We start from the raw sequence: 26,069 nt of genomic DNA, 5'->3' as shown, positions 1-26,069 counted from the left end.
GGATACTTTATAAATGTAAATTTGATTTGACAAGTGATTTCTCTGTGAACTAAACTTTTAATTACCTCCTCTGAGAAATGTGGAAAGCAAAGTTTTAGAGTAATATTTTTATGGCTATTTCTAACCACCTGCATGATCTTCTCAAGTAACTTTCTTTATCTGTATTCATCGTGCTTTCAGTCATGTGCAACTGCAGGTTCAGCATGGACAGTGCAGGTCCTGTTACACAAATATTCCCAAGCAGCATGGTGATGGATACTCTTTTTGTCTGCAATTTATAATATATATGAGAAGCAGACCTCCCAGAGCTCTATTTAACATCAAAATGTATCACTCATGGCTTTTAAGATTACCTGATATTTCTGCTATAGCTACTTATTTGAGTCCTGTGCAAGGTAAAAATGTACTAAAGGAATTTTAAATGTGAAAACATTTTCCCTTTTTTCACCCTATACCTCAGCTTTCCTACTGTGTGAGCGTTAATTATCTTCAGGTCAGTCAAAAAGATCTGAAACAGCACGCATCTTATAAAATCATAGTGTACCGTGGACTGTGGCCCTGATATGCAAAAGAAAATCCTACAAGGCTTCTGGAAATGACCACTGTAAACAGCAAGAGAAAGGAGTGACAACAAAAGACTCAAGTCTTTTATGGATTTATTTTTATATTTTAAAAATTATTATAATTTTTATTAAGAAGAGACACAGACTGACATTTTTGCAAGGCAGAGCAGTTTCCTCTTTAGATTTGTTTCAGTCAGATGACTATGTGTAAGAAAAGCAAATTCTGCCTCTGCAGTTTTACCTGTAGCATGTTTTCCTTAATTCCCTTTGTCCAAATCAAATTATGTACTCATGAAATCTAATTGAAGGCCAAATTCTACTGCATTTGCTCTAAGGAGATCTGCTGAAGCGAGTGGAACTAGTCTTGAGTATTAGCAGAGACAGGTGACTGAACTAGGCTCATGTGGATGTTACAATTGAATTTGCAAATAAACAAGAATACCCTGACACTAGACTTCTGATTGTTTGTTTTTGTCACCCTAAACCCTAGCTTTCCTAGTGTGTGTGCACAGATTATCTTCAGGTTGGTCAAAATCATATGAAATGTTGACTTCTCCAGCCACCCACAGCTGAGTTCAGTTGTGCTGAACAATGCAATCCAAACTGGTCTTATCTCATGTCAACCCGTCATACACTTACTAGAAGCCTGTGGAAAAAAAGGAGTTATCTCATGGGTTGAATTACTGTATTTTCTGTTTTATAGTGGAGCAAAGGTAGAAAGTGTTGAGTGGAAACTGGCTGGTCTCAGGCACATTATCTCTAGACAAACAGGGTAATGTGGAAGAAAGGAAAAAAATAGTAGAGAGGTGGAATTGTGAAAAACACAGTGAGGCTAAATACTCTTGAATTCCTCCCTCTTTTAAAGAAAAGGCTGAGAGAAGGTATGATATAACTCAGTAAAATCAGGTAAGTTGAAAGGAAGATGAATTGGGAATGATTAGTCACTGTTTCTCGTATTAAAAACATGATGCGGCACTCAAAGAAATGATAGGGACGCAAATTAAAGAAAAATAAAGGAAGCATATTTATCACAAAGTGCCTAATTAAATTGTAGAAATCTTTGTCATCAGATGCCATAAGGGCCAAAGGTATAATTAGCTTCAGAAAGAAATCAGAGAAAAATGCACATGGTAGATCTACCGGGGGCTGTTGAGCAGATGGATGGAGTATGCCACCTCCAGCTCAAAGGTGCTGTAAACCACAGGATCCTGGAAGCTAGAAAGATGCAAAGATCATGCTAATCAAGCCTTATTTCTCAAAAGCTTTGCCTAGATGTCTATTATTGGCAAAGGTTAAACAGAACTTCAGCTGGAGCCAGGATATGCATACTCATTTAATCAAGGCATATAAATTGTAAATGAATTCCCTGTACTATCCTAGAACAATGCTCCAGATTCAGAAATATAGGAATGCATAAAGCTGAAGTTTCTGCCAAATGCATTTAGCCTGATATCAAATCTCACTTCTGTAGCCCGCATGAATGTGAGGAACGAGACTTGCAGTTCTTAGGCACAGCATCACAATGAGATTAGGGAGCTTTGCTAAATGTTTTCTATTGGAAGAAGCAAGATGGATTTCAGGGCAACTGATTATAAGATAACACTACAAAAATGCAATTTCTAGACCATGACCCATAGACCATAAGAATAAAATATTTTCTTCTTATTCAACAACTACACGGATTTTACAAAACAAAACAAAACAACAACAAAACACAACAATAACAAAAACAACAACAAAAACACAAAAATAACCTCTACTACACCTGCACCTTCTACAAGGAATGACTGTAGATTTTATATAGGCATCAGTGAAGAAAAGGTTTATGTACACAGACACAGGCTATGAAAGCATTTGGTTATGCTTTCAGCTTACCTTGTTGGATGGTTCAGGATTCAGATTGTGAAAGCTTGTGCTTTGACTTCAGCTGAAAATGAATTTATTTAATTTGGTTAATAATAACAGAATAACTATTATTACTGATAGTAATTCTTAGCTAAATGACACTCTTTGTTTTCCTTAATATGGCTTTGCACTCAAACTAAACCATGAAACAAATCACAAAGTTGCTTCTACAGAAAAGACAGTGCAAAAACAAATTGTTAATTATGTTTGTAATCATTCTTGACTATAGCCCTGTGAGTCAGTTCTTGGAAACATCATTTGTGGTTCAACTAGAGTTTAATGCCCCCAAATACTGTATCTTTCTTCCTCGAGGCAGAGAGAATTTTATATGTTTGATGCCTTTAATTAAGATCCAGGGGATTCTTCTATGCAAACTTTCCTAACCATTTAGTTTTACAGCCAACATGACTGCAGAGCAGTCATTCTCTCTCCTATTTTTTTTAAACTGATATTGTTATTTCTGTTGCCTGATAAAATCCTGCTTGTTGTTCATTGCAGATAGCGGCTCAAGCAGTGTTATTTATGTGTATGAACACTGCAGGAATCTTCATTAGCTACCTATCAGACAGAGCACAACGTCAAGCCTTCCTGGAGACCAGAAGATGTGTAGAAGCCAGACTGAGGCTTGAGACAGAAAACCAGCGTCAGGTATTGGAGAAATATTCTTATTTTTGTATTAACTGGAATTGATAATTGAAAAAGACCAAGCTGCTCTCTCATTTGTAACCTTACTGATTCCAGTGTGATACAACCTGATTTGTGCAGGTTAAGTGAGATGATTGTTGTTATTTTGCTGCTGTGTATCGATCTGATATGACATTTTAAAGATTTTCTTTGAGAAATCAGATGAATAGTGAATGGCTGGCTGGTCATTGTCATTTCGCCTCACAAGAAGAAGGGGCCATCATGTGAAACAATAGCTCACAGGTGTTAAAAAAACATTTCTTTACACAAGTGAGATTAAACTGCAAAACTAGATTTTTCAGCATGTTTTGGATATAAAAAGTTCATATCAGTTGAACTAAGTTCATGGAAGAAAACCCTGCCTGGGCAAAGAAAATCCTAAAACATCCTTTGGCTCACAGATCAGTTTTTGGAGCTGTGATGCCCCTACAGAGAAGTATCACTCTATTCTTAAACTCTTCTGAGATCTCCTTTTGGTCACTGTGTGCAATAGCATACTTGACTAGGTGAACATTTGGTCAAAGCTGGTGCAATTGTTCTTAAGTACATCATCATTTCCAAAATAGAACTGAGGCATCCATTAAAAGGAAGTTTGCTGCTTATTAATTTGTAACAAGGCAGCAGAAATTATATTTAGTGTTATGCATATTTTGCATTCCTACTGAAATATCAGAAGAAGGTTCACATGTTATTTTAGAAGTTGCATTGAGATCAAAATACAGCCAAGATACATACAAAATATATAGTGTTACACTACTCTTTCTTTCTCAAAAGAATTTATGTTGTCCTCCTGTATGGATATGTGTATTATAAAGATATCATAAAGATATCCAGGAAGATGTCATGTTTTAGACTTTACATGAGAACTGAAGGAATGCCTGTGCAGGGTGATGCCGGTTATCTATCTCAGAAAGTCTCTCCAGCTGTTGCTGACTAGGAAGTCTTTGAGGGAAAGCTGGACTCTCTCTAGAATAATCTGTTCTCATTTTAACTGTAGGACTAGGACTACGTTTTTGTGGTTTATGGATTTTGCGGGCTTTTTTTTTTTAATCTCTCTTCTTGTCTAATCTTTAGTAAACTAACATTTTGTAAGGTTTACTTTCATCATTGTTTCCTAGAGTTCATTGTAAAATTATTTAGAAAACACCATCAGAAAATTCCCCTGCTCCAGATGATTCTGAGGATTTTCCATTAGAATTATTTTGTTTTCTCAGGGAAAATGAAATTTCTATGAAGAAAATATTTTTTCCTGAGAAATTCAATTTTGCTGAAATGTTATTTCCTATTAGGAAAATGAAGACAAGATACTTCCATTTCAAAGGGGTTTAAAAACAAACACACACACATACACAGAGGTTTCTTTCAGTGTGGCTGAAAGTAGGGGTTGAATCTAAATATTTGCTTCTAATCTGTGCATTTTGTCTTGGCCCAGTGTTTTGCAAGGTTTTGGAGCTGAGTTGTTTCCTGAGGGCAGAACTTCCTGCAGAGTCACTTTTCTGCGGTTGAGACTTACCTATAACCAAAAAAAGTAGTGTGCTATAGGCATCATATGACTGGAAATGCAAATATAGCCTGGCCCTAAATAGAAAACACAGACATCTGGTCACTAAATCAAAGAGATCTAAAATTCAAATTAATGATAAACTAACCCCAAAATTAGGAACAAAATATTTTGATATACTTCCAATAACTCTGTTGGAACGTTTTATTATGAACATCTATATATAAATATATTTTGTATATTACATAATATAATGTATTTATACTATATATTCCATATTCTATATTATACTTTATATAGTAATGCAAATGAAAATCTGAAAAGTACATATATTATATTGATACATTTTGAATGTATATAGAATCATAAAATCATAGAATGGTTACAGTTGGAAAATACCTCTAAAATCACCCGGTCCAACTACCCCCCTACTATCAATGTTACCCACTAAACCACGTTCCTAAGTAACACATACAACCTTAAACATCCCCAGGGACGGTGACACCACCATCTCCCTGGATGACCTATTCCAATGCCTAACCACTCTTACTGAGAAGAAATTTCTCCTAATTTTCATCCTGAAAGTATTGTATAATATGCAATATATACACACGTATATATGTTACAGATATTATACACACACACATATATATTTTATGTACAAAATATCCCCATTTGTATTTGGGACAACAATAAAATGAAATATTCAAATTTCTTGAGGAATGGAGACTTTTTCCCTCCAATTTCTTTTTTCCCTTTGCTTCTGAAATAGTGGCTCATTTAAGCAATTTTTAAACATATCTTCTTTAAGATGACTGTCAATGTCACACATTGGGTGGCTGCTTTTTTGAGCAGATTGATCATGCTCACTTGATCGGTATCCATGGGCAGTGATCCAAGGACTGCTAGCATTTTTTCTTTATCTTCAAGACATTTATTTCATGATACAGGGGATCTGTAGTATTTATCATGCATGACTATAAAAATTATATTGCTTGTTCATGTACATTTTAGAAAGGATTAAATCCTGATAAAGTTTAATAAATTCATTATATGACTTTCCAGTGAACATATATGATATAGGAGTGGGGGTGGGGAGAGTGCACAGGCCAATAGCTGTCATGTGGCTTATGAAATTTTCTACAAATAAGGAGCTAAAAATGTGGTAAGTAAATAGAAGTATAGTTATTTGTGCAGTTCTTCCTGATAACATTCCAGGAGTCACAATATAACTTTAAAGTAAGAAAAAAATAAATAAAAAGCAGAAGGTATGAATGAAATATTTCCTCCTTATTCAATAACTGCATGGGCTTTTAAATATATATATATATATATTTAAAAACCAGATGGCTAAAATTTTAGCTAATATTCAATAAGGAATGGGATATGGTTTAGTGGGGACTGCTAGCGTTAGGTCAGAGGTTGGACTCGATGATCTTGAGGTCTCTTCCAACCTAGAAATTCTGTGATTCTGTGGTTCTGTGTTAAAGAGGAGAAACAATAAGAAAACAAACATTCTCTTTTAATTTTGAAGAGACTATTTTCTTTTGACATAAGTGTTATAAACTATTTTCATTATTGTTATCAATAGGTCCTCAAAAGTAGATATTCTCAAAATTACACACTGGTTTTCCCATAACTGCAAGAAATTTCATCCTTAATATGACTGAAAACCTGAAATCCATTCCTCCTCTGTTTCTCATTATTTATTTCTCCTCTGCTTCTCATAAGCTGTCTAAACTTAAGGTTTCTTACACGAAGGTCAAGCTTCTTGTTGCTTTCATTGGTGGTACTGTTTCCTTTTTTGGTAATAGGTGGCATAATTACAATCTCTCAAGTTTTGTTTCCACCCAATATGTCATACATAACATGTCATATGAAGTATGACAAGTTGCAAGATAGGTCCCATATGGTCTGGTTTTGTACTAACTTGGTTTAAAACATAAGACCAGCTAAGGAAAAAAACATGAGTCAAAAAAAAAAAAAAAAAAAAAAAAAAAAAAAAAAAAAAAAAAAAAAGGAATATTATATACTTTCATAAGTATTTGCATAGGAAAACTTTTTTTTTTTTTTTTTTTTTTTTTCTTTTTCCAATTGTAAAGCTCATATAAATACTTCAGGCATTACTGTACATTGAGAAAACTAAAAAATCATTTCTGTGCTCTCGAAATGACCCCTCAATATACCTTATATTTATCATCTCTTATTATCCATCATTCTAATAACTTTAAATGTTATTGTTATCATTATTCAGCATTACATAATGCCTAAAAGATTCAGTTATGGAAAGTCATCAGTTTTGTGGCAAATGTTTTATAATTTATATTTTAGAGGCAAGAGAGTTTTAGAGCCAATATACACATGAAGGTGTACAAGAAATTAGAACTGCTCAGTAGGGACCTGCTTGGGATTCAGGGATTTTTAAGAATTCCCTAATGTACGTGCAGATTTCCTGGAATACAAATATAAAGTTAGTAACATATTACCTTCTGTCTTGTGGTGGAAAGCAAGAGATGATGTTCTGTATTTCCCAATGATTTACATCTTGAGAAGCTAAATTATTTTTCAGTGGAAATAATAGTCTCATTCTTTCATTTCTCATTTGCTTTTTTTGTGGACTGCATTGAAAATAGAAGTTAAAGCCACCATAATCATAGTTTGTCCAACTATGGGGAAATAATGCTTTTTGTTTGTTTTCTTGTTTGTGCATTCTGAGCTGAAATTTTGACAGATGTGATTTTTGTTTGTTTCTTTTGTTTTGTTTTCCCACTGTCATTTTCCATTGGCCTGCAATCTCTTTCTTTTTTAGGGTTTCAGGACTTACAGACTCCTGGCTCTGTTTCAATATGGCTATGTGTTTTTTTTCCAGTTTGATGGTCCAAGTAATTTTGCTCTGGAGAAAACTCTATGTGCCACACTATGCCCTCAACCATACAGCTGTAATTATAGATTCACTCCATTGATTCACCCATTGTTCATAGAAAATATCTTCAGGTGCAAGTTTAGCTTTCAGGTTGATTCATTTACTGCACAGGAGGAAGAGGGTGAAGTGTAGTCCTGTATGAAAGGAAAGATTCATAAAGAGAGTTTTTTCAAAGCTCTTAAGTGACTTAAATTCTAGCTTGCATGTTTCCAAAACTCTATACAATTAAGCATTATAATCTTTTTTGTTCCATCCTTCCTTTCCTATCATTCCATCAATTGCTGTTATTCTCAACAAGACTTTTCAGTAAAATTTTCAGAAACATTTCAGAAAGTTCAGAGTTTCAGTCATATTTTCAAGATTAACTACTTCACTGAGGATCTGTTTTTTGTTTTGGTTTGGTTTTGAATTTTTAAGCAATTGAGGTTGTTAATAAAAACATATTAGCAGTTTCAACAGTAATGTGTTTCCTAAATCTAATCACTATTATAATAAAGTGAATTGTACCTTGGATACAAAAGAGAATTACTCCAGCATTCATTGCTAACAATGTTTATGCACTTAGATACAGTAATATCTAAGTGATAACACTTGGAAATCTCAGCACTCTGTGAAACTGAGGGAACACATCTGTCCCCTGCTTTCTCTATTTTCATTTCAAAATTATAATTTTGGTGAAGATTTAAAATATCTTACAGCTTGGTTTAGTTGAATGAGACTCCACTGCCAATGACTACCAGAAAAACTGTACCATAGAAAGACAGAAGGATTAGAGAAACAAGATAAAGAAGGCAGAAAGATAACAAGATATTATGTTGTAAAAACAGTCTCAGTTTACCAGCTATGGACTAAACCATTAATTTAAATATTTTCTAATGAAATGAAGCTACCTGTTTGTGTTTAAGATACATAGTTATATCAAACAGCCAAAAACAGCATCCATAAAATATCCTCCAATTTTGTTTTCACCACATGGTAATTATGTATAAATGAAGAATGTGAGGTTCTCAGTTTTGTTGAATCAATTTTTTTTCAAGGACATCATCACTTACCATTACCTGTTTAAAAAATTGGTTCAATATTTTTATTTGGTATCTCTGCATTTCAAAAAGGTTTACACTCAGTGCAGTGTTTTGTTAACAACCAGTTCAAAAACATTTTCTTCCTTTTCATCTTGATTTTATTGTAAAGGCACAGTAGGTGATTCTGATTTCATTATACCTAGGCAATGAAAATGGAAAAGTATAACTTATTTTCTTAATTAGCTACTGTAAAACTTTCAAAAACAAGGAATATATCATTTTCCTCATTTTAAAAATGTTATGAAATTGTTTTCAGTGAAGAACAGAAACCTACATGACATTTTATTTCTATTTCTCTTCAAAACAAAGTCCTTAACTTCACATGAATGATGTATTAAATCCACACATACATTGAAATGATGTCTTTAGAACAATTTGAACTTGTAAGGCCTCTATGATGTCCTTACTTGCTCTTTATTCAGCAATTCGTATTTGTTTGAAATTTGTCTAACATTTTAAACCGTCATATATTGCCATTTAATTACACATAATTTCTCAGATAACAGTCTACCTCTTCCTCCAGCACACACACACACACACACAGGAAGCTATATCTATCTGAAAACAACTATTATGCAAGGAGGTGAATATTTTGACTTACAAAATTTCCAATGTCTAAAGATATAGGTGGAGTCGTAACTGATACAAGAACATCACAGCAGTTAACTTGCTAAATAGCTTTAAAAATCAGTCCAGCACATACCTCTAACATTAGAGATTTTGTAATAAGATCTCAATCATAGAAGATTTCAATCACTAGTTACCTGTGAGAAGAGGCCAACCCCCAGTTCCCCACAATTTAATTTCATGTAGTTGCAGAGAGCAATAAGGTTTCCCCTGAGCCTCCTCTTCTCCAGACTAAACACCCCCAGTTCCCTCAGCCGCTCCTCACAGGACATGTGTTCCAGGCCCTTCACCAGTTTTGTAGCCCTTTTCTGGACGTGCTCCAAAGTCTTGATGTCCTTCTGGTACTGAGGGGCCCAAAACTGAACACAATATTTGAGGTGCGGCCTCACCAGAGCAGAGTACAGGGGAACGGTCACCTCCCTGGTCCTGCTGACTGCACTATTCCTTATACAAGCTAGGATGCCATTAGCCTTTTTGGCCACCTGGGCACATTGCCAGCTCATGTTCAGGTAAGCTTCAATCAGTACCTGCAGATTTTTTTCCTCTGCATAGCTTTCAAGCCACTTTGCCCTAAGCCTGTACCATTGCATGGGGTTGTTGTGGACAAAGTGCAGGACCCAGCACTTAGCCATGTTAAACCTCATCCCATTGTCCTCTGCCCATTGTTCCATCCTGTCCAGGTCCCTCTGCAGGGCCTTCCTACCCTCTGGTAGATTGACACTTCCCTCCAACATGGTCTGCAGACTTACTGAGGGTGCACTCAATTCCTTCATCCAAATCATCAATAAAGGTATTAAAGAGGATGGGCCCTAACCCCTGGGGAACGCCACTGATGAGTGGTTGCCAGCTGTATTTCACCCCATTCACCACCACTCTCTGGACCCAGCTGCCCAGCCAGTTTTTAACACAGCAAAGATTGTACCTGTCTGATCCATGGGCTGTCAGCCTCTCCAGGAGAATATTGTGGGAGACTGTGTCAAAGCCCTTACTGAAGTATAGGTAGACTACATCAACAGCTTTTCCCTCATCCACCAGGCAGGTCACCCGGTCAGGAGGAGAAGAGGTTGGTCAGGCAGGACAGAGTGCACCTTCAGCAAGTTTGCTGACAGCACAGAGCTCGGAGGAGTGACGCCAGAGGGCTGTGCTGCCATTCAGAGGAACCTGGACAGGCTGGAGCATTTTGAGGTGAGGAATCTCATGAAGTTCAACAAAGGCAAATGCAGGATCCTGCACCTAGGGAGGAATAACCTCATGCACCAGTACAGGTTGGGAGATGACCAGTTGGAAAGCAGCCCTGTGGAGAAGGACCTGGGAGTCCTGGTGGACAGCAGGCTGACCATGAGTCAGCAATGTGCCCCTGTGGCCAAGAAAGCCAATGGTATCCAGTAGTGCATTAGGCATTAGGAAGAGTGTTGTCAGCAGATCAAGGGAGGTGATCCTGCCCCTTCATTCATCCCTGGTGAAGCCTCATCTGGAGAGCTGTGTTCAGTTCTGGGCTCCCCAGGACAAGAGGGACATGGAATTACTGGAGCAAGTCCAGAGGAGTGCTACAAAGATGATTAGGGGACTGGAACCTCTTTCACACAAGGAAAGGATAAGAGAGCTGGGCCTGTTTAGCCTGGAGAAGAAAGACTGAGAGGAGATCTTATCAGTGTGTAGAAATACCTGAATGGAGGGTGTCAAGAAGATGGGGACAGACTCTTCTCTCTGGCACCCAGTGAAGGGACAGGAGGCAATGGTCACAAACTGAAGCACAGGAAGTTCCAGCTGAATATGAGGAAACATTTCTTTATTGTGAGGGTGACAGAGCACTGGAACAGGTTGCCCAGGGAGGTCGTGGAGTCTCCTTCTCTGGACATATTCAAAACCCAGAAGGATGCCATCCTGTGCAATGTGTCCTAGGTGACCCTGCTTGGTAGGGGGATTGGACTAGATGATCTTCAGAGGTCCCTTCCAACCTCAGCCATTCTGTGGTTCTGTGATTCTGTGAAAACATTACCTTTCTGAAACATTTTATTTGCATATTTTATTTTTATATTAGAGTTAGAGCACATGATACTGTTTTACGAAAGGATTTTCTCTGCAGTTGTTCAAGATGACAGGTGAAATCAGTTCAGATCTGTGTGATGCTTACTTTCATCCTCCTGTGAGGTGTTTCTTCTTGTTCTCATGGCAGCAGGTTCTGCATCATTCATGAAAAGAAAACTCTCTACCTTGTGTGCAGGGAGCTCACCAGAAAAGCTGCATTGATACAGCTGTGCTAAGCTGTTAATGGAGACTAAGACAAAAATCAGAAAGAAATCATCCATATTTTTAACCTCTGAGAAGCCAAATAAACAAATTTATTCTACTCTAACACTACGTTGTTGCCTACAGTGAAGTTACCCTTTGCTAAAAGGTTCTAGAACCACAATGCAATAGCCTCTTTATCTGATTTTTTGCATCCCTCTCCAATATGTTCTTCAGAAAGCAGATACCCTTTCTCTGCAGGTATCTTCTGAAATTTCACCAAAACAAAGTCATTTTATACAAAAATAAAACCCCTTCTCAATGTCTTCCTAAGCATTATTTATGGCTTCTTGGGTTTCTGGCATGCTGTCAGAGGAGACTGGCCTGAAGGCTGGAAAAAGGAGCAATTAAGACAGGGGGTGACTGAGGGAACAACTGCTGTCTGCCTCTTCTCTTGCAAGGATTACTCAGGAGAAAAGGTCCTTCATACTTGATCCACCACACTTCTGGGGAAGCTTCCAGTCAAGCTGGGGTTAAGATAGGCTTCTGCAGGCATAATTCTCAATTTTGTCAGATTTATGGGGAATAATAAGAAGAAATTTGTATTCATTAAATGATCTAAAAAGAAGAGTCCCATATAAAAATACACAAGCAGACTTCTCTCCCCTGTAAGTCCTACCACTGCTTTACTGGCAAACTACATTACAGCTGATTTCTTTCTCATAGAATATTCCGCAAATTCAATTAAAGCTCATTTTGAAAGTTAAAACAGTTTGGTTATTATTTCATATGATTTCTATGATGGATTTGAACTCAAACATTCTAATGGACCATTTGACTAGGCAAGAAGAGGATTGGTTTCTGGGTGGGAACTCACTTCGTATCGTTCACATGCAGCTTTTAGGACAGAAGAAGGAGAGCACATCCCTTAGTCTCCAGAAGTCTGCTGCCACCCTATTTAGTTTTTCCTGTTCTCTGTGGAACAGCATTAATCTTGTCTAAACCTCTTCTCCATTAGAAAATCGTTCTTTCTGACCATTTGTTTCCCTTCTACCTCTGCTTCCTAAGGACTATTTCGCACTTGCCCCTGCAACAGTCTCTATTTCCTATAGCTTTAACAGGCCCTCTGCAGACTGATGAATTCTGTGTTTTTTTAAAGAAGCTTACATGTTTTATCAAGCTCTTACAGATCTAGATTTTAATCAACCATCAGTACTTTGCAACCTTTAAAGTCAGAACAGATTGGGCTGAGATTGGAAAGGACACTTTAAGAGGGTTAAACACTATAAAGTCATCTTCTCTGATATCAGTGCTAAGAATATGAAAATCTGTCTAAACTGCTATGAGGATAAAGTTCAGATTTGGTTTGAAAAAACAATAATCTGAAGTTTAGAGGTCACATGATTTTTAAACTAGTTTTAAATGCTTCATAAATAAAAATTGTGGTCACAGTAATTGAGCTTTTATTTTCAGAGAGTAGACAATAACCTTCCAATTAAAAATTCTGTGAAAACCTCTGGTTAGAGATTACATTTAATCCAGTTTTCTTCTGTATAAGAAACTCAGAGTGTTGAATCTGAGATGCTCAGAAAGGTTTCCCAGTTCTTCAAACTTTTTTAAATAGTGGTGTCTCAATAAAAATTTGTTCTTGGAATTGCTCCTTTGGTATTTTGAGGTTCATACTTGGTATAAAAACTTACGGGGTAATCCAACAGCTGAAGGGATATATAGACTTTATATTGTTCTTCTTAATTCGTATTATGATTCAGAAACTGACCTAGGTCCCTTAACAGATTTTTATTCCTTGTAAAAAATAAAATAAAATTAAAATAAAATAAAATAAAATAAAATAAAATAAAATAAAATAAAATAAAATAAAATAAAATAAAATAAAGAATGGACTGGAATGGACTGGAATAGCATGGAATAGAATAGAATAGAACAGAATAGAACAGAACAGAACAGAACAGAATCGCATCAAATCAGATCATACACACTTATTCACACTTGAGAAGATAAGACTGAGAGGGAATCTTATGTTTTCAAATATCTTAAGTGTGGGAGATGGAGGAATATAGCCAACCTCTTTTCAGTAGTTTGTGGGGACAGAACAAGGAGCAATGACCACAAAATGGATCACAAGAAGTTCCACATCAACATGAGAGAGAACTTCTTCACGGTGAGGGTGGCGGAGCACTGGAACAGGCTGCCCAGGGAGGTTGTGGAGTCTCCTTCTCCAGAGATATTCAAGGCCTGTCTGGATGCCTACCTGGGCAACCTGCTCTAAGGAACCTGTTTTGGCAGGGGGGTTGGACCCGATGATCTCTTAAGGTCCCTTCTAACCCCTACAATACTGTGAGTCTGAGATTAAGTTTCTGTTAGTTCCAGGGAACACATTACAGGACCAGCACATTCATTCTCTACATCTTCTTGTCTCAATATACCTCATCTGCTCACTTCCACTTTCAGTAGAAAACACATTTTGCATGTCAAACTTTAGGTGCTGTTCCTTCACATTCTGCTTGTCCACACTTGAGAAATTTGCTGGTGATGTTTGTTTCTTATCCTCAGAGTGCAAGACCCAGATTTTGCTTTCAAGTAAAATTGTAAGGTAAAAATGAAATAAAAATAATTCTCCGCCTTCTCTTCCATTACTTGTAAATCTGGACTAGTCACATGGACACAAATAGAGGATTTACAAGCAACACTACAGAGTTCAGAATCAGACAATGAAGTACAATTTATAGAGGGAAAAAATAAAAAAATAACCCTGAAGAGTGTTAGGACTTCAGACATGGGAGTTTTCCCTAGAAGATATTGCTGAGGAATAAAACTGCTTCCCATCCCTTTTGGATTCTTTTTCTTTTTTTTTTTTTTTTTTTTTTTTTTCTTAATCTCTAAAGCTGTTCAATTACTGTGTTCATCAATAGCAAATGGGACTCATAGCTCATTGATCAGTATTTGGTGGCCTCTGACTTCTGTGTTCTCAGCTCCTTGCTAAGGACAGAGGTGTCTAAGAAAGAAAGAAAGGAAAAAAGAAAAAAAAAAGCTATTATCACAGTTACCACTGGCTCATGACCCATGCTGATTGCCTCAAGGAAGTGGACAAAGGTGAAATGAGTAAGGGGAATGAAATAGTTTAAGCCCCCTACAGTGATGAGACACTTTTGCCATCTGGTCTGCATTGCAGTCATCTCTGCTTAAATAAAGAACTCCAGGTTCCAAACTCATCAGGCTAGCACCTTTTCTAAGCTGTAAATAGACTTACCTGTTTTAAGGTCATTTTTATTTCTTGTTCAGGATCAGAACTTTACACTAACTTTCCTTAATACCCTGGAATGACTTTAGGAGTCTTTCAAAAGTCCTTGTAATCATCATAATTAATAGGGATTCTGATGTCCAAATAATAGTTTTAAATTCTCTGTAAATGAGCAATATTAATTCTAAGCTAGCCAGAGGCAAGTCACTGATGCAATTGTTAAGATCATTTAAGGTAAGATAAAATTTTTGGATTAAAGTTTATGAATAGGTTGAATGTCTTTCACATCATCAGTATTTAAGTACCCACCTACAACTCTATTAAAAGAGATTTGATTTTCACCAAGTGACCACTGTTCCACCTCCTGAAACTTCCAAGGGGAAGTTTTATCTAGCTTATGCTGTTTAAGTTTGGGGTCTTGCAAGTCTCTCAAAAGACAGATTGCCTGGATTCCTTGTTTTGATCAGAATGACATCCTAGCTCTTTTTCATGTCTATGTTCTGCAGTGATTGAGTCATATAAAGCTGAGAATAAATGGCATGTGATCTTGCTTTCTGACATCTCCCGTGTCATTATCTACAATAACTTATACTGTTGAGAAAAGTATATTTTGTTGAAGTGGTCTAGTAATTTCTGAAATGGCAAATAAAGTAACAAAATGAAAAAAAGAAAAAAAAAAAGAAAAAAAAAAAAAGAAAAAAATCTAAATAAATGGAAAGTACAAGTAGTGCAGAAGAATTACATGATGATTCAACAGCAGCAAAGTCATAGCAGTCTTAGAAGAGTGAAAGTGTACCAGGGCATAGAACTACAGACATTAAAGTCAGATGGGGCCAACCTGATCTTTTAGAACAAAATTGACTTGTAGCAGCCATTTTACTCTCCCCTTTTATTCATGTAAAACATAGAATAGCTTAAAATGATTCCATTATGGAATCCATCTACAGAATACGCTTCAGTCTTTCTTCTGTTCTTAAGGTACTGCTTAGCCCTTCCTGTCCAGACTAACTGGAATTTATGGAAAACAAAATGTTAGAATACAGTACAATACTTTTTGTTGAGTAATTTGTCATATTTCCATATAAATGTTTTTCTTCTGGATATTTTACCTCTGTAGAATCACCTAACACAGAAGGGAAAAAAAAAATGTACTGAATATGTGTTTGGATTACTGCAGCACTGGACAGCATCACTTATAAGCATAGTTTCACGTCAACAAGACAGCATAGTAACACATGTTGGTTTGTAACGTCTGCTTTTCACTGTATGTCTTTGTTGCATGATTGGCTTTCCTCTTGTAATATAAGCCTAACATGTTCTTCATCTAAGAAAATCATGTTAGGATCTAGATGATCTGAGCTTATTAAATACTGCAGTATATACATACTGAATTCATCACCTGTATTTTCTATTGCTTAAGTTAAAAGACAGCTCAGATGACAAGGCAGTGTCAGGAGATCATTTTGTGATATAGCCAAGCAGATCTAACAGGTGGCTGCTGATGTCAAGGAATGAAATCTTGCTCCCTTCAGCTCTTGGCTCCAGATGTGCTCTCCTCCATTCCCATGCAGCATAGTGTTGTGTGTTTGACCTTATGGTGAGCTGACCATTGTGCCAGTGCCACACAGAGTAAACATTGGCTGCACTTAGGTTAAATATTAATCATGTTACTTTTAAAAATATTTTAACATTTTTTTCCTGAGTATTTTATGGAGGAATACTGTTTTTCAGACGGCAGCTGAACAGGTACCATTCTCAAAAAATCTCTCAGCAGGAAGTTTTTCCACCACCTCCCAGCATGATACAAGATAAGCTAAGTTTTTAAGAGTCCAAAATGATATTGGAAAGAAATGAAAATACAAACTGGAAGCCCTATAACCAGAATTCTATGGCTCAGATTGCATAGGGCAAGCAGGCATTAAGTTTGCCATATTCTTACATGATTTAACTGGTTGGTGAGAAAGGAGCCTACTTTGACACCTGACAATAGATTTTTAATCACCAAGCTCTGCCAGGATTTTGTAACATGGCTTCAGGTACTTTTATCTTCCAACCATTCCTCACCCAAAAAAAAAAAAAAAAAAAAAAAAAGAGAGAAACAGCAGTATCTTGCAATCCTTCCCTCTAGCATGTGCTACATTATACTGTCTCATGCTGTTCTGGGCAATGTTATAGAGGAAACAAATGGATAAAATATTGTTCTTAAAAGAAGGTTGTGGAAGAAGTTTCTTCCTTCTCATGTCACCACAAACTTTATAATACTTCTCAGTTGACAACTAATTAGGCACCATTATAAAAAGTCATGACTCATGAACACTGGGTTATCAGTTTGGATGATATCCTATATTGTATTGTTACATAAAACAATAACTGAAAACAACAACAAAAAACAAGTCTCCAAAACCTCCTCTGTGATCTGGCCTTGTTTCTCTCTGAGAACAGCAGATGACTGAATGGAATATGCAGCCAAGGATGGGATAAGTGGGAATGATAACTGCCTGAGTTCCAATAAAATAAAGTTGAGATAGCTCGTATCACATATTACAGCAGTAAGTAGCAAAAGCTAAAAGGCAACCTCATAACCCCATGAGTCTGAACATATTAGTTATTGCAGTTCCTTACATATTTTTTAATTACTTGCTCTTGTCTTGATAACACACAAGAAAGAAAGGCTGCAAATAGACTGTCCATTGTATGCTAAGAAGGAAGGAATTTTTCTTTAGAGCTGTTCATCATAATGAAAGGTGTTAATTCACATTTTCTAGAGCGGCATCTCCAGTAATTACGTTTATTCTGAACAGTGTCACTTTTTCAGTAGAAAAAAATACCATTTTATCTTCTTTCCTTAAAAGCTTAAAATCTTATGTGTTCCAGAATGGCTAAAATTGCTCTGAACAGGACTTTTCTTATTCTGTTTAGTTCAGCAATTAAGACTATAGTGCGTTCGTGGTATTAATTGCAAATATTGTTAAGGCCAACCTTGACGGTTCTGGCAAAATGGTTCCCAAAAATCAAGATGAAAAATGTGGAACGGTTTCTTTAGAATCTCTGCCATTTTTAACATTTTTTAGGTATGTCTATTCCATTTTTACAGAACATCATTGGGAATAACCAAAAGCAAGTCATTCCCAAATCAAAATACTTCCACACACAAATATCTATGGGTTCACTCATTTGAAAGTAGGTGTAGAGGAGGAAGAACGAAACTTGAACAATCCTTCTAGTAGTGCTTCTCATCCCTGAGTGAAGCCAACACTGATAAAGATTTTGAGAAACAATGGAAATTCCAGGATAGTATACACAAAATTTCAGCCTTTGCCCTTTACCACCTAAGGGGAGCTGGTACTGGGAGCTTGTGCAGACAGCAGACCCTGCTGGGGTGGTGGTGTTCCATATTCTGCAGAAAAACCTTGGGGAGTTTGGTCTTGCTATTGGCAACACCCTGCAGGCACCAGATTGCTTGTTGATGTTTTGTGCCTGTTGGTATTTTGTTCCCTTTGATCAGTTCCAGTAGAAAGGTCTCCAGTTCTGTTTTTATTCACAAGACCTCTTGTGCTGGTTAATTGACTGCCCTCAAAAATGGTTCTTACAGTGGTTATTTACTCATCAGGGACTTGTCCCACTTTGCTGTGAATGTGCCCAGCTGCACTTCTGTGGTTGAAAGCACGGTTGATACCCCCTGATGAGGGACACAGGTATCACTGTGCACAGACCACAGGGAAGCCATTCAATAACAAATGACTATTACAGTTGCATGAACCAAGAAGAGAGCATTAGAGGGTATGTGACTGTTACAATCTTGGGACTTTAAATTGACATGTGTGACTCATGAAGTTATCTTCCTTCATCACTAAGGTTTTTACTTTGCTTTTCCTAAATTTTCCTGAAGGAGTGGATAGAGTAAGTGTCAGCTCCAGATTTGGGCACCTCCTAAACTAACTGACTACATGAGCTTTACATCCCTGAGCTCCCACTACAGTCACCTGAGATCTAGTCAACACAGACAATGGAGCCCAGAGACACCTATAGAGCCCAGGATACAAGGGCACATTGCCAGCTCATGTTGAGCTTCTAATCAACCAACATCCCTGAGTCCTTCTCCTCAGAGCTGCTCTCAATCTATTCTCTGCCCAGCCTGTATTTGTGTTTGGATTGCCCCAACCCAGATGCAGGACCTTGCACTTGCCCTTGTTGAACCTTATGAGGTTCACACAGGCCCATCTCTCAAGCTTGTCAAGGTCCATCTGGATGGAATCCCTTCCTTCCATTGCATCAACTGCCCCACACTGCTTGGTGTCATCAGAAAACTTGCTAAGGGTGCACTCAATCCCACTGTCCAAATCACCAACAAAAATGTTAAACAGCACCAGTCCCAATATTGGCTCCTGAGGAATACTACTTGTTACTGATCTCCACCTGGACATTGAGCCATTGACTGTAACACTTTGAGCATGACCATTCAGACAATTCCTCACCCACGGAGTGGTCCATACATCAGATCCATGTCTCTCCAGTTTAGAGGTAAGGAGATCACATGGGAAAGTGTCAAATATTTTGCACAAATCCCAGTAGATGATGTCAGTTGCTCTTCCTTTGTCCACTAATGTTGTAACCCCATCATAGAAAGCCACTGAGTTTATCAGTCATGATTTGCCCATACTGAAGCCACATTGGCTCACACGAATCACCTCCGTATTTTCCGTGTGCCTTAGAACAGTTTCCAGGAGGATCTGCTCGATGATTGTATCAGGCACAGAGGTGAGACTGACTTGCCTGTAATTCTCTGGGTCTTCCTTTTTTTTTTTTTTTTTTAATAGTAGTTATGTTTCCCTTCTCCCAGTCAGTGCAAACTTCACCAGACTGCCACGACTTCTCAAATGTGATAGTGACTTTTCAACTTCATCCACCAGTTCCCTCAGTACCCACAGATGTATCTCATCAGGTCCCATGGGCTTGTGCACCTTAAGGTTCCTTAGCTGGTCTCAAACCTGATCTTTTCCTACAGTGGGCAGTGCTTCATTCTTCCAGTCCCTGCTTTTGCCTTGTGAGATTTAGGCTAGAATATTTCAATACTGGATACTTGCTTGACTTGTGGCTGGACTGTCTCATAACTGTCACACACATGAATGCAGAAATCCTTATGTGTTATTTTCTTTTAGTATTTTTCCACAGCATGACAGAGGTAACACAGAATAGTGACAATGAGGTGTATGTATGCTTCAAATAAGCATCCTGACAAGAGCTCTTCACGTGATGCAGTATTAATAAAGGAGGACTGAAGAGGAGGCATACTAATTAACCTCCGTTTTTATGGGTCATTGCCAGATCTTATGTGCAGCCAAAAACATTTAACTTACCATAATGAGTTGCACGAAGTTTAGGGTATCAAATGTGCTGGTCACATCTATCTTGGCTTAGTGAACACATGTCAAGTGAACTCTCCTTTATTTTAAATAAATGTTGTCAAGCCATTGCCTGATACCCTCTTAAGTGTATACAAACAAGCAGTATAAGTTTTCCTGATGTGAAAAGGAGCATGCTCCTTATTTTTAGCCCCACAGCTGTTAAAAAGTGGCCTTTTTAAAATGTTTTGTTAGCATACATTTCATAAGCATTTCAATACTAAATAGGATTTCTATCTACTTCTTACAAAGATAAGGTAGATTTATTTATTTATTTATTTATTTTTACAGTGAAAAGAGTTTATATTATTATGAATGTATCTTCAGAAGAACTCATTGAACACTTTAATCATATGGCTCTCTGAAAGACTGATATGATTTATTCAAAGGGTGGATTTATTATATGGCCATATTGAGCAAAGTACTATAAAAGTGAAGGAATAAAAGAATAGCCTAAATACCTTCCGTTATAGGAGGCTGAAGGACATGAAATATCAAAAATATTTCTGGTTCTTGAAAGGTAATCAGTTGTTGTTCCCAAACACACTATCTTAAGAGACGATGAGATATTTGCTTGGGAGTGGAACTACCTCAGGGCCAGACATTTCTGTGGAAACCTAGGCTTGCAGGAGTGGAAAGGACCTCCTGAGGGACTGGTATACTTCTTGTTGTCACAAGAAACTCATGCTGTTTTTACACATCAGAAGTGGAGGGGAAGATAGCGAAATTCACAGGTGTGAAAGGCAGAAAAAAATCAAAACAATGTAGCTGTGCTAAAATTAGTACTACCTATATGGGGCATGGGGTAATTGAGGCAATTGTCCAACCTGGGCTTTTTACCAGAATAAAAGGTGTTTGTCAGAATAAAGGGTAAGCTCACTGCATGGTTGCTCACTGCCTGCTCTGTATTAGTTATCCCTGCCTCTCATCATTTTTTTTTTCCCCCTTCCTAGAGGTAATCCTGGTTTAGTGAAGTTTTGCAGAACAGGTGGATTAAAGAATAGCAGAGTCTCTGTTCTTTCATTTTGTGCACTAGCATGCTATGCAGACAGGAGCCCAGGAGAAATCTGCTGTCTCTAAGGGGAACATTATGCACCTCTGCTCCAAGTGAAGCTATTAGCAGTGTGTGCTTTGCCTTCTTGAGTAAATGTACAGTTCACCTCAGCTGGTGTTACCATCTAGACAAATGAATGTGTTTATCCACAGTGTGTTATCATTGTAGCTGAGGATTATTTACTAACTACTAAAACTACTCAGAGTGGGAATTATTCATGCTTTTCACTGCAAAATATAAAAGTCAGTATAACTGTCTTGCCTCCTAAAAACGCTGGGGAGGGGTTCCTTCATTTATTTTATTTTATTTTATTTTATTTTATTTTATTTTATTTTATTTTATTTTATTTTATTTTATTGTATTTTATTGTATTTTATTGTATTTTATTGTATTTTATTGTATTTTATTGTATTTTATTGTATTTTATTGTATTTTAATTTCAAATGTTTCATCTACTGCTACATTTTATTTATGGCATCTAATCCTGTTGACATCAAAAAGAGAATTTTCATGAATGTTTTTGCCTTTTACCCACATTCCACCTTTGAAATGAGATCTAGATGTTTAAACCACTCGAGTGTTTTTTGAAAACTTTGGGTTTTTATTTGTGATATTTGAGATTCTCCAGTAAAGGTTTCCAACTCTTGGAACAGAGTTTTAGCTATTTGTTACAATTTGAAAAAGGAAACGTGAAAGAGCTCTACTCTCCAGTATAAACTTATGCTTGCACTGGGCCCTCCATGTCCTTTTGCCTTTTCCTTGTGGTCTTATATATTTTTCATACAGATCATGATATCACACAGCAGTTCACTCATGTCTTCACCTTTCAATGTATAGTATCATGTATTTTAGTTAGCAAGAGTATATACACTCCATAACTTGCAAACGCTTTCTTCCATTTCTCTTTAAATTGAATAAAGATTGCTGTGGTGAAATGTATGGGCATGGATGGATAAAACAAATTCTGCTAGTGACACTGGATGCTTCTGTAGGTACTCCAGTCACTAAATGCACTGAATGCTACATAGTTGAAGGCAATTGTTGTGGCTGTGTAGTACTCTTTAAGGATTGTAACCTGATTAACATAAAAACTAGTTTATTGCTAAATCTGTCCATAAAACATTTCTTATGTGTGCATTAGTTTATATTATCCCTGTTTTTAAGCTCTGACAAAAGAATTAAGCTTTGTTTAAATGCTGTCCTTTTCATTACGTGAATGGTAGTAAGATTCCTCTAGATACGTCTTGTTTCAGGTTCATGTCTATCTTTATTAATAATTATACAGTTTATAAATGCAAAACACACAGTCTGGAATTTCTGATAAATAAGCAACAATGAGAATCTGATCCTGCTTGCTTTGGAGGACATTCAAATTCCTTTGGCCTATATCTGTTAATCAAGCTACCACTGCTAAAATAGAGTGCTTGATATGTCTGTAACTATCTGAGAAGCTTGTAATGGACATAAGAACTAGAATGGATACTTAAATAGTCAACAGGTAAGCTTGAAACATTCAAGGGAAGAATTTGTAGGAAAGGTTCTTGGTCTAGACTCAGGTTATTAATGTGAATTATCACAAATTTTTAGAAGGGAGAATCACATCAGAAATTGCAAGTTACCCAGCTGTTCTAATAACACAGAGCTCAAACAATTCATGTGAAGTACTAATTCAGTTAGATACTAATGGGCCTAACATCTGGGTTTCCTCTTTGTTTTAGGAACGTCTGGTGCTTTCTGTCTTACCACGATTTGTAGTTCTGGAAATGATAAATGATATGACCAATGTAGAAGATGAACATTTGCAACACCAGTTTCATAAGATCTACATTCATCGCTATGAGAACGTCAGGTGAGTGGTAGAGCCTCTCTAATACTTGTCTTAGCTGCTGCTAAATACCTCTTGTTTGAGAGTTCTTCTTACATTGTTTTATCCATTAATAAATTAGAAAATTAATGGACTTCTACATAATAACTGAACAGATATGCACTTAGGTGCCTTCTCCTACTCATCAGGATAGCTGGATGTTTTTGCCATAGTGAGACGTCTTTGAACTGAACCTTTATAGCTGAACCATTTGTGTATTTTATTTTACTTTTTCACCTTAGTTGTGTGCTCAGGGTTACAACGAATTTGAAGCTGTGCCTGCACATAGGCACAGACTCTGTCACAACCTTCCTATTGACCGTATGGAATGAGAAATTAGAAAACTGTAAGACCCTCTCAAATATGCAGACATGTCATGTGTCTACTCTGATTAGTAAATATTTTCATTCAGTCCTTCTTATTATCACTTCCCTAATTCCATTATCCCCCCTGTTAAATTTTGCCTATCCCAAACTTAGGTTTAGGGGTGATAGTAATCACAGAGCTGCTACTCACTTAATATGTACTTACTGTACATAAGATGATCCACTTCCATTCTATAATTTTACAGAATCTTTGAATTAAATGCGATCTCTCACAAACAGTATATTTAGGTAAGTCCATAATATTTGCCATAAATTTGTCCCAAAACACATAGGCAAGTGATTGAACTGCCATCACTGAAGGAAGTGGAAAATATGCATCTTTTGATATGGGATGTGATTGGCTAGAAAAAACATATACTTTGCCTTTTGATGAAATACAAATATAACTATTGAACAGTTCAATAAATGCAGTGTTGAACTTCTACAGAAGAGTAAATAGATTATCTGCTTCTTCTGTGGTTTTGCAGTACCTCATACATACTCTTTCATTAAATCTAGTGGAAGGTCTCAAGGACCCTTACAAAAGGTTTGCTTTGCACTAAATTAACATAAATTTCATTACCTTTTTTCATTCTCAGTAAGTGTTGCTGTAGAGCAATCAAAACAGAGAGAAGATGGTCCTTCTATTTGAATGGAAAAGAGTTTTAGTTAAGGATAAAAAGTCTAAACATAATTTAGAGCACAAATGCTGGTGTGTTCCTATGCATGCTGCCACAGAAAAGATCTTTTCAAAGTTGTCTTTCAGTATTTTTCCCTAAATGTTGAGCACAAAATATTACATGAACCAATGGGTAATGAACTCTTAAATTTAGTGTCCCATTAGGTTACTTTTGCTGTTTTGATAATGAAAAATGGAGAAATTGGTCACTTGAAAGTTGTATTTTCATAACTATCTAGGCTATTATTAATACTCATTCCTCTTTGTGTAGTTTGGTAATTTTCCTTTCCTTTCCTTTCCTTTCCTTTCCTTTCCTTTCCTTTCCTTTCCTTTCCTTTCCTTTCCTTTCCTTTCCTTTCCTTTCCTTTCCTTTCCTTTCCTTTCCTTTCCTTTCCTTTCCTTTCCTTTCCTTTCCTTTCCTTTCCTTTCCTTTTTTTTTTTTTTTTTTTCCCACAAGTAAAAATCCCACCCAGACTGCGAGCCTTTTACTTTATCCTCATCCGATTGAGTCTTGTATGGTACATACCTGTGCAAAGCCTGAAGATCACTATGAAAAAATAAAATCTTTGAAATCAAAGACACTGTAAAAACCCACATATATAAACATATACATGTATAAACCCTCTCACAAAGAAACTATTAACAGACAGCTGGGTGACAAGTCTCTGTGTTTATATAGCCTTCTATACTATGGGTTCACTATGCCACAGTCTTCTCACTGTTAAATGGGGACAACAGTGCTTATCAAGTCTTAACTGCCTTTCTGAATGATCTGAAACTCCAAAATTTTCATAAACCTTTTTCATTCTTGGTGGTATTTCTTTACTCCTTTTAATATTTTTATTTGATACTCCTGAATCTCCAAAAGTGTAGCGCAAAAGTAGAATGACTTTAAAATATTTCCTTAGTTGTAATTCACTTCTCAGTAATTATCTTCTCAGAACACACCTCTAATAGATGTTGAATAAACACAGAGCACACAGAACACATACAATACACCAGATTGTAATTTATCACATGGAGTTACCAAAGTAAATAAACTGCATTATTAATATCTCTTCTCCTTTTTTAGCATCCTTTTTGCAGATGTTAAAGGATTCACCAACCTCTCCACAACCTTGTCGGCCCAGGAATTGGTTCGAATGCTGAATGAACTCTTTGCCAGATTTGATCGACTAGCACATGTGAGTTTGTGAGTTAAAAACAGCTTATTTCCAAAGGGGCATGGAGTCAACTTTGTATTTGGGAGCTTTGGGGAAAATACTATAACCACCACTCATATTTTTCCCACTGGGAGTTTATACAGCTACTGAGGTTGGAAGACACTGACAAATTTTAAAAATGACAACAAGTGAAAGCTCAGATAGTTATCAGAGCTTTGGGCTTTTGTAATTCTGGAGGTTATCTAACACAGTTTCTACAGAACTTTTGTAGTTCTGGTCCTTTCTAGATTATTTTATTATTATTATTATTATTAATTTTAAGACCTTGCCTTTATTTTGACTTTCCTTCTAAAAACAAAAGAAGGCTAGAAGACCAATTCATTTAAATGATGCATAATCGGCCATCACATTCATTGAAAAGGTTAGTTGCTAGCAGATTTTACAGTCTTTTGGTTGAATTCTATCTTACTCCACAATGAGATTAATTAAACAGAGTAATGGAGTTAGACAAATCAGTTGGTACTTAATTTGTACTACATAATAGAAAAAAGCTAAGTGCAAAGCACAGAAATACAAGCACACTATAACACATGCTCAACTTTGCTAGGACTGTATTTTCTTTTCTTTCTGTTAAAGTTTATTTGGTCAAAGACTGGTTTTGTTGCCACTATCTTTAAGTGTAAACATGTGAGTTGGCTAACTAATCTGCTACAATAGCCAGTGAAGGTCTAGTCCTTGCACTTTCTCTCCTGATCTGTGAATTTGATTT

At 36.6% G+C, this 26,069-nt stretch overlaps 1 protein-coding gene across 1 annotated transcript in view; it reads left to right on the top strand.

The window, feature by feature from the left end:
• The window catches only part of ADCY8 (adenylate cyclase 8), a 123,297-nt gene that overhangs the window by 23,794 nt on the left and 73,434 nt on the right, over positions 1-26,069 (top strand). Inside the window, exons 2-4 of the mRNA XM_084508988.1 lie at positions 2,967-3,116; positions 22,948-23,078; positions 25,210-25,321. Coding sequence (XP_084365114.1) covers positions 2,967-3,116; positions 22,948-23,078; positions 25,210-25,321 — 393 coding nt within the window. The remainder of the gene's footprint in view (positions 1-2,966; positions 3,117-22,947; positions 23,079-25,209; positions 25,322-26,069) is intronic.

Source organism: Aythya ferina (assembly GCF_964211825.1).
Source record: "Aythya ferina genome assembly, chromosome: 2".
In the NCBI taxonomy this organism is placed as follows: domain Eukaryota; kingdom Metazoa; phylum Chordata; class Aves; order Anseriformes; family Anatidae; genus Aythya; species Aythya ferina.
This window is presented reverse-complemented; position numbering and strand designations above follow the sequence as displayed.